Source organism: Dasypus novemcinctus, chromosome 30 (genome assembly GCF_030445035.2).
Source record: "Dasypus novemcinctus isolate mDasNov1 chromosome 30, mDasNov1.1.hap2, whole genome shotgun sequence".
Classification (NCBI taxonomy): domain Eukaryota; kingdom Metazoa; phylum Chordata; class Mammalia; order Cingulata; family Dasypodidae; genus Dasypus; species Dasypus novemcinctus.
In genome coordinates, this window is record NC_080702.1 from 46,359,395 (window position 1) to 46,373,592 (window position 14,198).

The 14,198-nt window shown below is 39.0% G+C and overlaps 1 protein-coding gene across 1 annotated transcript; it reads left to right on the forward strand.

The window, feature by feature from the left end:
- The first annotated feature begins 4,302 nt into the window (after positions 1–4,302).
- LOC131276720 (uncharacterized) lies at positions 4,303–6,814 on the forward strand. Its single transcript, XM_058290255.1, has 2 exons — positions 4,303–4,431; positions 5,549–6,814. The coding sequence occupies exons 1-2, from the start codon at positions 4,396–4,398 to the stop codon at positions 6,722–6,724; spliced, it is 1,212 nt and encodes a 403-aa protein (XP_058146238.1). The 5' UTR covers positions 4,303–4,395; the 3' UTR covers positions 6,725–6,814.
- The last annotated feature ends 7,384 nt before the right edge of the window (positions 6,815–14,198 follow it).

Genomic DNA, 14,198 nt, shown 5'->3' on the forward strand with positions numbered 1-14,198 from the left:
ATTAACAATGGGATGTGAATTATTTTATTATTAAATCCACATCATTGTGTTCATGATGCAGTGACAGTATGGATGTGATAAAAGAATATGTCATATATGGACATTGCCAAAATGAACACTCATCAAAATATCTCAACAAACAGAAAATACTGATCAGGAAAACTAGAAAGTTTTTTTTAAATCTTATCTCAGCAGAAATTCTTCACAAAAATAGAAAATGGACACACAACCAAAGTAAACTTTCAGATGGTTCATTTGTTAAATAAGCAAGAAAAGCCGTTGATTTATGATAAGCTAATTGGATCATGTTTGATTGAATACTTATGTGAAGAGTTTAGGAAATTTGTAACAACATCAATTGCCAATTAAAATAAAGACAAACAACTTTGAGAGAATTTCCTTTGGTGAGTTGATAGATGCCACCTATACTTCTCAGTTGTTTATTTAAGGGTCAATAAAGAATTTGAAGTATGTCAAGAATTAGCCTCTACAAATACTCTGTGGAACATTTACAGGCAGAATATTTTCAAAGAATTTAAGAAAACACTAATTCAATACTACCTGAAGTGGAACCTGCTAAGATGTTTAATAAGTAAAAGTAGTAAAATTACATGTCAAACAGAAATAGATTTGGTTGGACAAATTTACAATTCTTGTGAAAAAGTAAAATGTATAAAGCCTATGGTTATTTATTATATTATTAGCAGGTAGTTTATATAAAACATTTGAATCTATAATGTGTTCTTGAACTGGTAGTGTAAGTAGTGAACTTCATTTACTCTTGCAAAATAATCATGATTTTTTTCTGAATTTTTATATGCAGTAGAAGCTGAATGTCCTGATTTGCCCTACCACACAGAAGTATTATGACTTCCCAATGATACGGTTACTTTAGATTGAGTTCATTACGGAGATTGAAATTTTTCTGAATGAGAGTCAACTTCAACCATTATTATGAGACACTGCATGTTTTTTAAATTAGCTTTTGCTATAGGTTTAATAATAATTCTTAGTTAATTAAACCTAAATTTACAAGGCAAAACAGTGCTTTTGTGTGAAATTATCCTCTGGTAAAGTCATTTTGAAAACAATTAAAATTGCTTAAATCACAAGTAATGTTAAACTGCTTTATATACTTCCTAGACTCTTAAAAGTGAAAATAAGAAGTGAGAAATCCAATCTCACAAAACTTTGTGCATATGTTCCAAACTGATACTACAGTCCTGAAGCATTTTTCAGATCTCAATACAAGTGCTTCCACCTAATCTTCAATTGGAGGTGACTAATCTGTATGTTAAAGACATGCTAAAAAGCAAATGTCAATAAAAGAATCTAATAGACTTCCAAATGATGTAGATCCTGAGTTAAAACCAACTGCTTATGACCTGGTATCAGTACTTAGCAGTGCCTATCGGTCTGAAAAGACATTTTCAAAGATAAAGTACATCAAATCTCATTACAGATCAGCATTAACAGATTAAAATTGCAATTGATTTGGATGATAAGGAATTCTAACTTTTAATCCAATTAAGTGAAATCTTATCTGCCAAAGAGAAAATAATCCCTTTCTCCTCATTAGTAGACTTGTATAAAAAGTAAATAATTATTATTATAATTTCAATTTTTTTCAGTAAATATTTTTGGCATTTGTTTTCCCTTTTTGTTATACAACTTTCCTAAATTTTGCCTCCTAGTTCACAAATATTGAGCAAAATAGTTATTATCTGGCTCTTTACAGAAAATCTATTGACACTTGCTCTAGTTGGATTTTTTCCAACACCTGACTTGAACTGCCTATGTCTATCTTGATTCGTGTGGATGGAAAGTATGTTCAGGAGTGAGGGGAGCTCCCAAAGTACAAATTGAGGATGTTTCTCGAAACAGAAAATCTTCTGGTAGGCAAACAAAAATGAACACTCACCCACTGAATACCAGAAGTTCATCTACCTTCAAACCAGCCTCAGAGTAATTATTTCCCTTCCAGAGGAGTCCTTATCTAGAATCACTGATCAGACCTCTACACTCATAAGTGGCCAATTCCAAGCAGTAGAGAGCCAATAGGCATTTGGAACTGTAAATCAGAGGAAGATAAGGTAAAGTACACCACCAGTCTAAGTACACACCCAGGTCTTTGATGTATTCCTGAAGACTCACCACTGGTACCTCCTCAGGTGTTAGGACTGTCTTGCACCACTTCTCTGATTGCCAATTCCCTATTGATTCTCTCTGGCATCCAGAGGCTCATCTCCCCAGGCCCCTGGCAAACTAGAATGGGCAGAGAATTAGCTCTACTGGGAATCACCTTCTGCAGACAATTCCTCTAGTAGCACGACTCTGATACACACGGGTCACACTGACCCCCAGATCCCCAGTAGTCCCCAGATCCAGAAGAATGACTTGTTAACATGCACTTCATAGCTACCTCCCCTTCTCTGTCTCACTTTCCTGATCATCTTTTGCTTCCTGGGGTCAATTACTCCCGAAATCTTGTCTCAGGGTCTACAACCTAGAAGTCAGGGTTGTAAATATTTCCTGCAAAATACCTATCTTGTACCAAAGCATTAAAAATAGGACTGGGAGAGGTTGCATAATCTCTTGGCCCAGAAGTCCCCTTTTAGCATGATTTCAATTAAAATTAAAAACAATATACACTTATATAATTGGAAGATATAAATAGTATGAAGGGAAAAATATTAAAACTGAAAATCCACACACTCATCTCTTCACAGTTAACGCTATTAATTATCTTATGATTCTTCTAACAGAAAGAATAAATGGAGAGAGAGAGAGAAAAAACAAACAAATAAAAAAATAAAGAGGGAAGTCTCACTAGTTTTTGAGGAAAGCCAGCTACTAAATAGAAACAAATATGTTTCTTAAAACTTGTACCAAAAAGATAGTTTGATTTTTTAATATCTTCCAATAATATAACCTGTAATTTTACAGGTATATTTAAGGTGACGAATGTGGTACTGGTTACTAAATATGCTCAGTTAACTGCATGCCCCAAATTCCCATTGGCATTTAGATCAATTTCTAGATTCTACTCTGTTTCCTTTAATTTTGTCTCTATCCTGGTATTATACCACACTGATTTAACTGGTTGCTTTCTACTATGTTTTTCTCTCAGATGGGCTAGTTTTCTCTCCTAATCCTTATTTTTCATGTATCTTCTTCATGTATTATCTTCCTACTTAAACTGATCTGGGTGCTCTGGGTCAAGTCTGACAGGAGAAAATCAGAGTTATTTCCATGGTTTGTAATCTTAATAATGAAGCTATCATTATTACAGCTATGCTATATGCCTGCTGAAATGGGAGATAAATATCTATGTATGCATGTGTGAGTGAATATAGCTATTCAGTATTCATTGTTTTAAGAATTATTGAGAGGCCAATAGTATTTTGGTTAAAACTTAAAAAGTAGAAGTGAAAAATCAGAAATCTTTTCAAAAAATAAGTAACATAGGTTAATACTTTCTTTAAAAAGTTAATATTTTCTTTATAATACTTCAGCTTCTCCTCACCTGGTCTCAAAATCCAGTGGGTTTAGGACAGGTTGGGGTCAAGACTTTCAAGAGCTTCTGGAGAAGTTCTGGGGAGGATAGCAGAATGCCCATAAAATGATTTTGCTGCACAAAAATTACTGTCTGAACATATAAATTATTAAATTATTCTTCTAATTAAATTATTTGTCATGGGGGGGGGGGGTCCTAGCAGCTCTCTCAAACTTGTTGGGTGCCCTTATAGTATCTGTAATAGCATGTACATTGCCAACTCATGAGTGTATGTGGGTACATGTGTGTGTGTTTAATCAAAATGGAATAGTTTGGGTAAACTTGAAAGATAGCTGAATTTTATACCTGGGTTCATACAAAACAAGCCAGAAAGGTGGCAAAGCTGGAGTTGAGGGCAGAGAAATACAGAAAGTGTAAAGTACTAAGAATTTGCAAAACAATTATTGAGAAAGCATCAAACACTCTGGGTTATTGGTTTGATTGCATCAAAGCTGAAAGCACCAAGGAATAAAGCAGGAACAGTTCCTATCTGATGATATTGTACTGAGGTATACATATGCTATTCTGTAACTATGCAGTTGGCTGTGCTGTGGGGTCTTTAAGGTGGGAGGGGGGCCAGAGGGGGCCCCTCCCCCACTCTCTCTGAGTGTTCTGTGGCTCTGTGATGCGGGCCTGTATCTCCAGGCATCGCAGGCTCAGCACTCAGTACTCAGTGCTGCCTGAGGCAGGTGTGCGCTCGGGAAATGGAGACAGATCTCTACTTCCTGAGAAGCCATGGTGCCCCATGGACGAGCACAAGTACTTCCGCATGTGTGGTTGTATACAATGTGTTCTTACTGTGTGGGTTATTGCTCTTCCTACTTCTGTTCTTACTTCCGATGAATCCATTTGAGGAAGATGGAGACAGAGATGAGGTAAGGGAATCCCAGATCCAACCCCCATCATAGATGGACTCTTGCTTTCTCTGCTCCTTCCACTTCACTAAATCATTTATGTTTCCACAGAGATGGACCCTCTAAGGAAAGATGAAAACCTTTCTTTAGGGAAACAGGGTGAGGCAGCAGAGAGGCTTCTATCCACACTCTTGTCTCCTTGGGGGTGGCAGAGGACACCAGGGTAAATTTCAAGTGCTGTGACTCAGGGCCCCTGGGCTGAGTTATTAAGAGAATATAGGGAATATTTGGGGGAGAAATGTCTCTTAATGTCAGCATCAAACAGCCGCTATGATAATTATTCATCATTCTCCTTCCCAAGTCTGGTGTCTCTGGGTGAAGCTGACCTGGAGAGTGAGACTGAACCTTGGAAGGCCTCTGGTCAGATGTTAAGCACAAGCTCTGGCCTTGGAGCAGAATCTTACAAGGCCTCCCCCCAGGCACCTAAAGATTGGAGATTACACTCTCCTCAGCACAGAGCACTGACTGCAGTATCAATAGAGGATCATGTGCATAAAGTACTTCGAGATTTTCAAAGAAGGAAAAGTAGAAAACATTTTATCCCCTTTAAAAGAATAAAAAGAAAGGAACACAGTTCTTTGCATCCTAGGTAGAACGTCTTATAGTTTATGAAAAAGGAAGGTCTGCAGTTTGCCTAAGAAATGACAGTAAGAACTGGGTCCCAGGCCCTCATTCTTTCTGGGTCAATTCAGAGTCAAGAGAAGGATGTCCTTAGCTGGGCCCACAATCTCAGGATATCACTCTTTCCCCCAAGTCTGCCATCCCATGAATCCCATGAATCACTTGCCTGCCATGTTCCACCACCCTCTCTTCCACTCCAATACCACATAGGCATCTTATACTGACTCAGTCTGACTTGCCTCCTTTTCTATCGAACACTGGCACAGAGAGCTCAACTCCACAGTGTCCCTTTAGATTAGAGCCTTCTGTTCTAACAATATCAGGCTTGACTCAGCAAGTCAACTCAGACTTGCTCATTTCAGCCTTCTCCTGGATGCAGCTACCTGACAAGAGCTTGTCTTTTCCACCTTCCCACGCTCTTCTCCATAAAGTGTGTCTTTCTCTTCATCTTTCACAGGCCTTACCCCGGGCATACCAAGAATGCTGTCATATGACATCAAGTGGCTTCTTTGGCCTTCAGCATTTTCTTCAGGAGCCCCTTGATAGAACAAGGGGAGTGGATGTCCAGATGGTGCTGGAGAAAGAAAAGGAGGAAGTATTTCCAAGACAATGCAGATGGAAATGTGGACTCAATTCTGAAAAAACTGTAGATTTACCTAATATTGATGGGGACTTCCCAGGGTCCCCTCCCTTCCTGAGCACTGGCGATCAACCAGAACAGTTGTATGAGGAAACCATCAAGGCTGGGGAGACCATTGTTTCCAGACCCAAATCAGGAGATTCCCCATGGGCCAGTGATTTTGCAGATTCCCAATCTATCAAAGAATTGTTCAATATAAGGAATATATCACCTGGCGAATGCCCTACAATACTGAACCTAATGGGGGAGCAGGATGGAGGGAAGTCACCTCTGAAAGTTTATCCTGATAGTGAGCCAAAGCTCCAACTGGAGGGAGAGCCACTGAGCCAGTCTCCTCCTGGCTGTGCTACTGAAGGGTTCCCTAATTCACCTAGTTTGTCTTCTGAGGACTATGAGCCCTGGTTCCCAAATGTGTGTAGAGGAAACATGACCAATTCCCAGGTCCCCTATATTCACCTAGAGGAGAGAGGGAGCAACCTGGGCCTGGAGGAGCAAAGGGATTCTAAGGTTAAGATCTCTTGGATGGTCGAAGATGCCAGTTTAAACCTAAATACAGAAAAAGAGGACCCCAAGGATTTCCCATTGGGAGGGTACCCAGAAAGAGAGTTAGGGTCAGGGTCCTCCCTTGGAATAGAGATGATGGACGACCCTTCTCAGGATGTGGGATCAACAGAGAGTGTGATGCCCCAGTTCTTGCCCCAAAAGGGACAGGGACCTCAGGAAAGCAAACATTGGAAAAGGGTTAGCCATGTGCTAGAGTGGATTTGTCTAGGGAGAAAAAGAAATAGCCACCAAGCTGCATTGAAATCAACTAGGTCAGTGTCAGTCTCCCAGCAACTGCGTCCAAGCCGTACTTCTACCATTCCACCCATGGAGTTGATGACTCCCATCAGGGCCCACCAGCATGTACCAAGAGTGCAAGGTCCCCGAGACCGCCATCACCACTTCCCCCTGCTATGCTTTATGTCCTGTGTCTCCCCCACCGAATCATAAATCTTATTCCCCGCCCCCAGCGACATACCACATTTTCTGTTCTAACTTAAAAAAAAATATTTAAAAATATATTTCTTTGTTCAAATAAGAGTGTCGTGTCTGTCTCTGCCACATTTGGGTTGAGTTTAGGGTATTCCAATAGCTTGAGCTTAAATAAAGTGGTAGTTTTAACACCTATTAGGTGCCTGTTTTGGCCTCTAAAAGAAGCCCGTGTTCATGGAGGGAATTTAATACTGACATTGCCCATCCATTGCCACCAGGCAGTTCCTTTTCATGTGCTCAGATATCTTACATTTAAAATATGTTTTCCTTACCTTTTCATTTTAAAAATTTCAAAAAGCATCCATTAAAATTTCTGTGAATCTATAAAGTTCATAGAGATCCAATCCTATTCCTGCCTCAGAAAATTCCTCCCTATCCTCCCTTTCTTGAGAAGGATGGGATGGATGGGGATACACAGGTTTACTAGAAACAGGAATTGCCATCCAGGAAGATGGGAGACCTGCAGCATCACATATCTCCAATGTGAGAAGGGGAAGTCTGGGGCTGCCTCAGTGCTGAGTTCAGAAGGGTGGAAGTAATCTATGTCTATCAATTTATTATGAGAAAAGAAAACACCTTCACCCAAGTCTCCTTTCTTTCCTGATGAAGATGGGGGACACGGGCCCTGCTTTCCACTTTTTTTGTTTAGCCTTAATGAAATGGAAAACATTCCACCACTTGTAATTCTTCTACCCCTGAACACACTTTAGAGCTATTGTATCTATATGTGTACACATGGAACAGCCAGGGAGTCTACTGTGGGACTTGTTTTCCTCTCCGCCCCAATGAAAAGTTCAATGATCATGTAACCTCTCTCAAGCCCAGAGTCTGGGCAGGCAGGTCCATGAATGTTGATGACTGCACACACAGCTGTGGTGACCTTGGCTATTGACTGCTGGGCACGGTAGCCCTAGGTGGTGGGTTTGTGGGGACACACAGAGAAATTTCCTTTCTCTGTTCCTTTTTCCTCTAAATGAAAGGACATGTGATAGAAGGGAGTGGTTCAGAGGAATGAGCCTTTCAAATTGGGTTGAGAAGAGGAGAGGCTATTTATAAGCTTGGGCAAGACATCTCTTCATATATTCAAGTGTTTCACAGGTTTGTTTATAGCCATATGATGAGAACTGGATTCAAAAGTGGAAATAGGAAAACTGACCTCAGGCCTGGGTCAGGTGTCCCCACTGTCCCCTCAGCACAAGTCAACCCAGCTGTAGAGGAGTTCAGGGATGGGAACACTTTCCAAAACATTGTGGCTTTTATCATTTCACAAAATATATACTGTATTTGGCGGGTGTGTGTGTGTGTATGATGTGCTCTGGAATAGATGGTGTAAAGTTGAAGAACAGACTATTAGCTTAGGGCAGTGAGTTTTAATTTAAATTTTAAAAAGTATTATTTTGGGGATGTGTAGGTGCAGATGTGACATATTAAAATACTGTATAGTGTGGACTTAGTAAGGGGTCTGCAGTTTTCCCCTGGCTGGCAAAGTGGTCCATGGAACCCCTGGCTTAGGTGATGTTTGAACTGGGCAATGATATCACCCATTGGGTGTACTTTATCTGGAGGGGAATTCCATCCCTATCAAGTATTTGCCTGGATATGACTGATGACTTTATTGTGGGTAAAGGAATTACTCAGTCATTCATACTGGAAATGTTCACATTGCCCGAGGAAAAATGTGGCAGAGTGAGGAAAAATGTGGGTATGGTGGAAATCAAGGAAAGAGAATGAAGAATCAAAAAGAGCATTGAGATATTGAAGGAGTAGGCAGGTCCTTAATCTCCTAATCAAGACTCTCCCCTTGTGATCTTGATGAGTACTGGGGAGTCATGGCATATTTTCCTAATCAAGACTCTCCCCTTGTGATCTTGATGAGTACTGGGGAGTCATGGCATATTTTCCCCAGGGCCACCCTCAGCTCATGTCCACATGTGGGTCCTGTAGCCTTTCCTCTGGGTACAATGGTTCTGGGACTTACCTTGGCACCAAAGTAGCCAGGTCTCCATCTGTTTCATCTCCATGTCACCTGTGCTAATGACATTAAAAGGCCAATTGGAGTTGCTGCTGGCAAAGAAGTTATGAAAGGGGTGGGGACCACTAAAGAGGCAAAAGTTTTGTGGGAAGGTCCCGATGAATGGTTTATGAAAGAAGCCACCAGAGCTCCCCAACATATCAGTGCTAAATTATATGCTGATAGGTTGGCAAATTAGAGGCTAATGGGGTACATCCTGGCTTCACCCCAATGCTTCTACATGTCCCAGCTCCTGAACTATAAGCCTAGAAAGGATGTTTTTTCTAATAATTGAGTTTTATCTTATTTTTTGTTTCTAAAGACCCCATGGGATCTAATCTAAGAAATCTAGAGGCTTGCCTCCTGAGTTTGTGACCCTGCCTTGGCTTTCCTGTCTTTTACTCCAGACCCTCCTCTACTGGGGCCCTGTGTTATTTCCATTCCTAATTCCTTTACAAACTCTGGAGCTCTGTTACTAATAACAAAAATTATGATCGACTCATTACTGTTTTCTGAGTTCCTAATATATTAGGTTAGCAAGTAGCGGAAGTGGATTCTGGAGTCTGGGTTCTCAAATGCAAACTCTGGCTATGATGTTTCAACATCCATGCTTTCTATTTTCTAGATAAAAAAGGAAAGAACAATAGCACATAATAAGCACCTTCTCTATTGTATCTACATGAAGTTTGAGAAAACTTTTCATAACCACTGGAGCACATGAATCCAAATTATTGGTTATTTAAAAATGTGAGGAACTGTATAATTTTCAGTAATTCAAAAATAATCCAAAACATAGATTAATATTAATCTAGCTAAAAGGTTGCTTTCATACAGATATGCTGATGGTTTTGTCTAAAAGCAGTGATAAACTGTTACTTTAGACACTTTTCCATATTAACATTATGGAGAATCATTTCCCTCTAAAATAACTTGGCCATACAAGTGTCACACTCAAGAATCCTGTATGATCAACTTTCTAGATCCCACTTCAAGGCTGTCACAGTGCTGCCTGTGATTTTAAATTGCCATAAGCAGATTGTACTTAATTATTAAGAATTAATATTCCACTATCTGTACACATAAAAGCAGAGATCTCTTTCCGTGTAAGAGATTCTTACAGAATCAGTTCTTATATTGAGAAGTAAGCATTTTGAAGTTTGATGTAATCTATAAAAGAGTAATTTTAAAAATAAAAGTAGAGTCATAGGTATAAAACATTGGATTTTTTCATTGGAAATGAATGAGGAAATTTTATGAAACCAAAATGACAATATATACATTTCTATATCTATCTCTTTACTCATTGATCATACAGACTATTATTACTGTGGCTTAAAAATGGGAGCAAATAGGCATAGGGAACTGGAATAAGTTTTACTGGGTTATAACTTGCAATGTAAATCTGAGGCAAAATTGCAGAATCCAGAGATAAGTACATCATTGTGAAAACAAGGCAGACTGAGAATTTTGGAATTGGGGGTATTCAGCATCACTGCCACACAGGGCATGTAATATTCAAAACAAAGCAGGATATTGGGGGATTTTCAAAGCCCTTTCCCATCAGGAAGCATCAAGGCAGATTGGCCATAGAAAGAGACCTGTGATGGTGATGTGGGCTATGGGTGGCAGGCTCTTTGTCTCTTCAGAGATAACCTAAACTATCTGTGACTTGTGGGTGTGGGATGATGAAAGGTTGCAGTCCTGCCCTTGATGAGCAGGAGACATTTTAACAATGCAAGGTCTATAAACTTTAAGTATTCAGGGGAAATGCAAAGCAAATATGCTAAAAGCTTATCGAATGCCTGAGGCCCAGGCTAAAAGCTTACTAAGATGTGGAAATATATGCTAATTCAAGCCTATTGAGAACTGAAACAAAAGGACCATTTGGCCTTTCCTCTCTGTATAAAAGGGACTAAAAAATCTTGTTCGGGGCTTGGGATTCAAACATAAAGTTCCCGAGTCTGGCCAGCCATCAATAAATCATTTTTCCTTCTCAAAATCATTCCTGAGTCCTGGCTTTATATACTCAAGTAATTGAACTTCTCTCAAATTCTACAATATTTTTGGTGACCGCTGCAGGACAACAAATGAAGGCCAGAGATGGTAGCATTTTGCTGCCCCTTCCAAATCCCTGAGGAAGCCGGGAGGACTTGGGTGAACCCCAAATCTGGGCACCCCTGGATTAAATTTAATCCAGAAAAGATGTGCACTCCACCAGAATCTTCCTGACAAAAATCGAGGGCAATGGAAAGTCTGAACAGAAAGATTCTGGGAACAAAAAAGAACTCCAAACATGGAAGAAGGTAAGACTCCCTGGGTGAGCACAGTCTGGAAGGCCCTAGCTTTAATTGCTAGGAAGGGGAGGCTGATCACCTCCCAAGAGAACCCTAGTATCCCCAGAAAATTAGAGGGGAAGCCGTTCTCTCTAGGCTTGGGAAAAGGAGTAAAACTGGGGAAAAGTCCTGGTGTTTTGGGTTTGTCTAACTGCATGTTAGAATCTGGTACTAGTCTTATATCCACTAAAGGAGTGGAGGCTTGATTTTAGTAAAAAGGGCTATTTATAGGTTCAAGTCCTAATGTCCTGGAAATTGGTCTAGATTTAAAAAAAAACAAAACTTGGGTACAGGAAAATGGATCGGCTTTTCTGGTGGAGCTTGGTCTGGGTGTAAAGTTTAAACAGTGGAAAAATTTAGCTGAAATCTTTTGTTATGGTGCTAAAATGTGAATGAATTTGCTTTATACCAAATGTTAAGTGTTCTGAGGTTTGTGATGGCTGTGGGGGCAGCCATGGTGAAAATATATATAAACTTGTGGGTCAGATTAGCGACCTTTCTGCTTCTGTCTGTGTCAGCTCAATGCTAGTGTTGGAGTTGTGTCCTTATATAAAGTAGAATTACAGCTGAGCTGGAGCCCTCCCTTGCCATTGGCAAGGGGGTGAAATGATTATGGAGCAAAATTGAGGAGTCTGGATGTTTGTGGAGTCTAGATGTTTGTGCATGCTCTGCTGTCTTGTCTCTGGTCTGGCCCTTTGCCGGGGCTTGGAGGCCATCTGTGTCGGTGCCATGCACCCAAGTTTGTTGGGGCTGCCCAGTCAGGGTGGCTGGGTCCCGTGGAGAGTTGCTGAATTTGAGTAGGTTCTGTCTGCCCATTTTGGCTGAAAGCTGGAAAGGGGGCAGCAGCTTGCCCCTTTCCAGTGAGTCCACACATTCTATTCATAAGCTGCATTCCTGTTTGATTGTTGTGCACCTGACTGCCTGTGGTGAAGGGGGTAAAAAGCAGCATCAGAATAAATGCAGTAAAGTTCCCTCCCTAGTGTGTCAAAGCCAAAATAACTTTGCATTCTGCCCAGGTTCTTAGAAGGTATTGTAGTAACTTTAAGTAAGAGAATGTGTTCTGTGAAGGTAAAATTTTTCTTAAGGGTATAAATAATTATAAAAGTTTTACAAAGCATTGTTTAAATTAAAGTATTTAAATGGTTAATTGCAGAAAGTCATTATTTAACAAAAACTGAATTGATAATAATAATAATAAAAGGCAATTTTATAACAAATTTATTCGGTAGCCAGTCTCCCCTGCCAATTTGCTTCCAAAAAAACCGTTTTTGGTATTACATGCTACTAAGTATTTAAAGTGAAGAAAAGTTCATTATTTTAACAAGCTTGTTTAGTACTAATGGCAATTATATGTTGTAAGAAGTTTGCCTGGTAACTTAGTATGTGGGATATATGGAGTGTGTTTTTATTGTTAAGGAAACAGAAGATGATTTTGTCCTAAGATAAAGTGATTGATTATTGGAAAGAGTAGAGTGTGGGACAAAACCTGAATGAATACTGAAAGTGTAGAAGGTTTGTGGAAGGAAATTTTTTATGATTAAAATTGAGCAAGATCAATATACAAAGAAAATCTTTTATCAAACTAGCTTCTTGTGCTTTAACCTCATCATTTCCTCAGTGTTTGAAGAAGAGTCTTACCTCTATTAAAAGAACATTTATGTTCTAGAAATCAAATCCTGAAAAGTAGCTTTTTATTTCAAACTAATTGCAAGAGATTTATTCTTTTACTTTAAAGGAAAAATTAAAGTAATGGTTAAGTTCATTTAATATGTTATAAGTCGAATGAAAGGTATTTAAAGGTGTTATAAAATTAATAGGTTTTTAAAAAATTAATAAAAACTGTAACTAAGAGTTAAAAATCATTTATAAATGCATTTATATTATAAAACAATGGAAAGACAATAACTGAAATTATAGCTGGGTGAATTTAGCCTGAAACTATTATTTAAGTGTAAATTCTAAGCTAACCTTTCCTTTGTTTATGGTTACTTCAAGCCTAACCTCACCCTTTGCCTTTGCCTATGGTTATTTCATAATTGAGAAGAGCTGGGACATCACTGTCTCCTCTCCTGGTATTAGTAACCCTTTCTCTCATGAATTCAAGTGTAAACTAAATAAATTGCTGCCTGATGGAATAAGGTTAAATGACCACTGGAGTTTTATTATCTACAAAATCAAAAAGGGGGGTGGAGGGGGAGAAGTCCCCTGCCTTAACGGTCAGTGTTCCTAAGAGTGGCAATTCATGAGAGAAACCAATCTGTCTCCCTGAGGCTTCAAATAGCCTCAGTAAATATAAGAGATGAACTTACCAGGTGCAATGGATGTGTCATGATGATGGGAGAGAGTGTTGCTGTGGGGGGAGTGGGGGGCGGGGGCAGTGGGGTTGAATGGGACCTCATATTTTTTAATGTAATTTTAAAAAAATAATAAATAAATAATTAAAAAATATATATATATAATTACTCTTGTTGCTTATCCAAAATTCTGCTAAATTCAAAGTAAAATATAAAGTTCTGAAACAAAAAAAAAAGTGCTAAAGTATTGAGAACATGTTGGTTACAATCCATTAAGAAAGAAAATTCTTGTGTAAAACTGCATAGTCATAGTATAAAACTGCACAGTCATAGTGCAAATTAAGAAGAGTTTCAAGAGTCTGAAATGTTTTGCAGTCACACTTGTTTTGTAAGAATTAGAAGTTTAAAATAACTGAAGTCATGTTGTTGTGTCAAACTATTCATGTCTGCCTATTTGCTCAAATTGATGAGGTTAAATATGCAGTTATAAGTAATATATATTTTGGAACCCCAAATAAAGCTAAACAGTATATAAAATAATGCAAATTATAAATAATATCAATGAGTTTTCTTTCTGTGTCTAACTCTTTGTGTCTGCCCATTTGCTTAGTGTATGTCTTCATACATCAGGATAATATTATCACATTAACAAATGAAAATTCTTAAAAGTTTAAGTTACTTCCCTTACCAAAGTCTTTTACCACATGTTGGAGTAAGATGGTTGCCAATGTCTGCCAGGGTTTGGGCTTAGGTTTCTCTCTTCATGGGACTTGCTTCTCTCTGGGTGAGGGTTC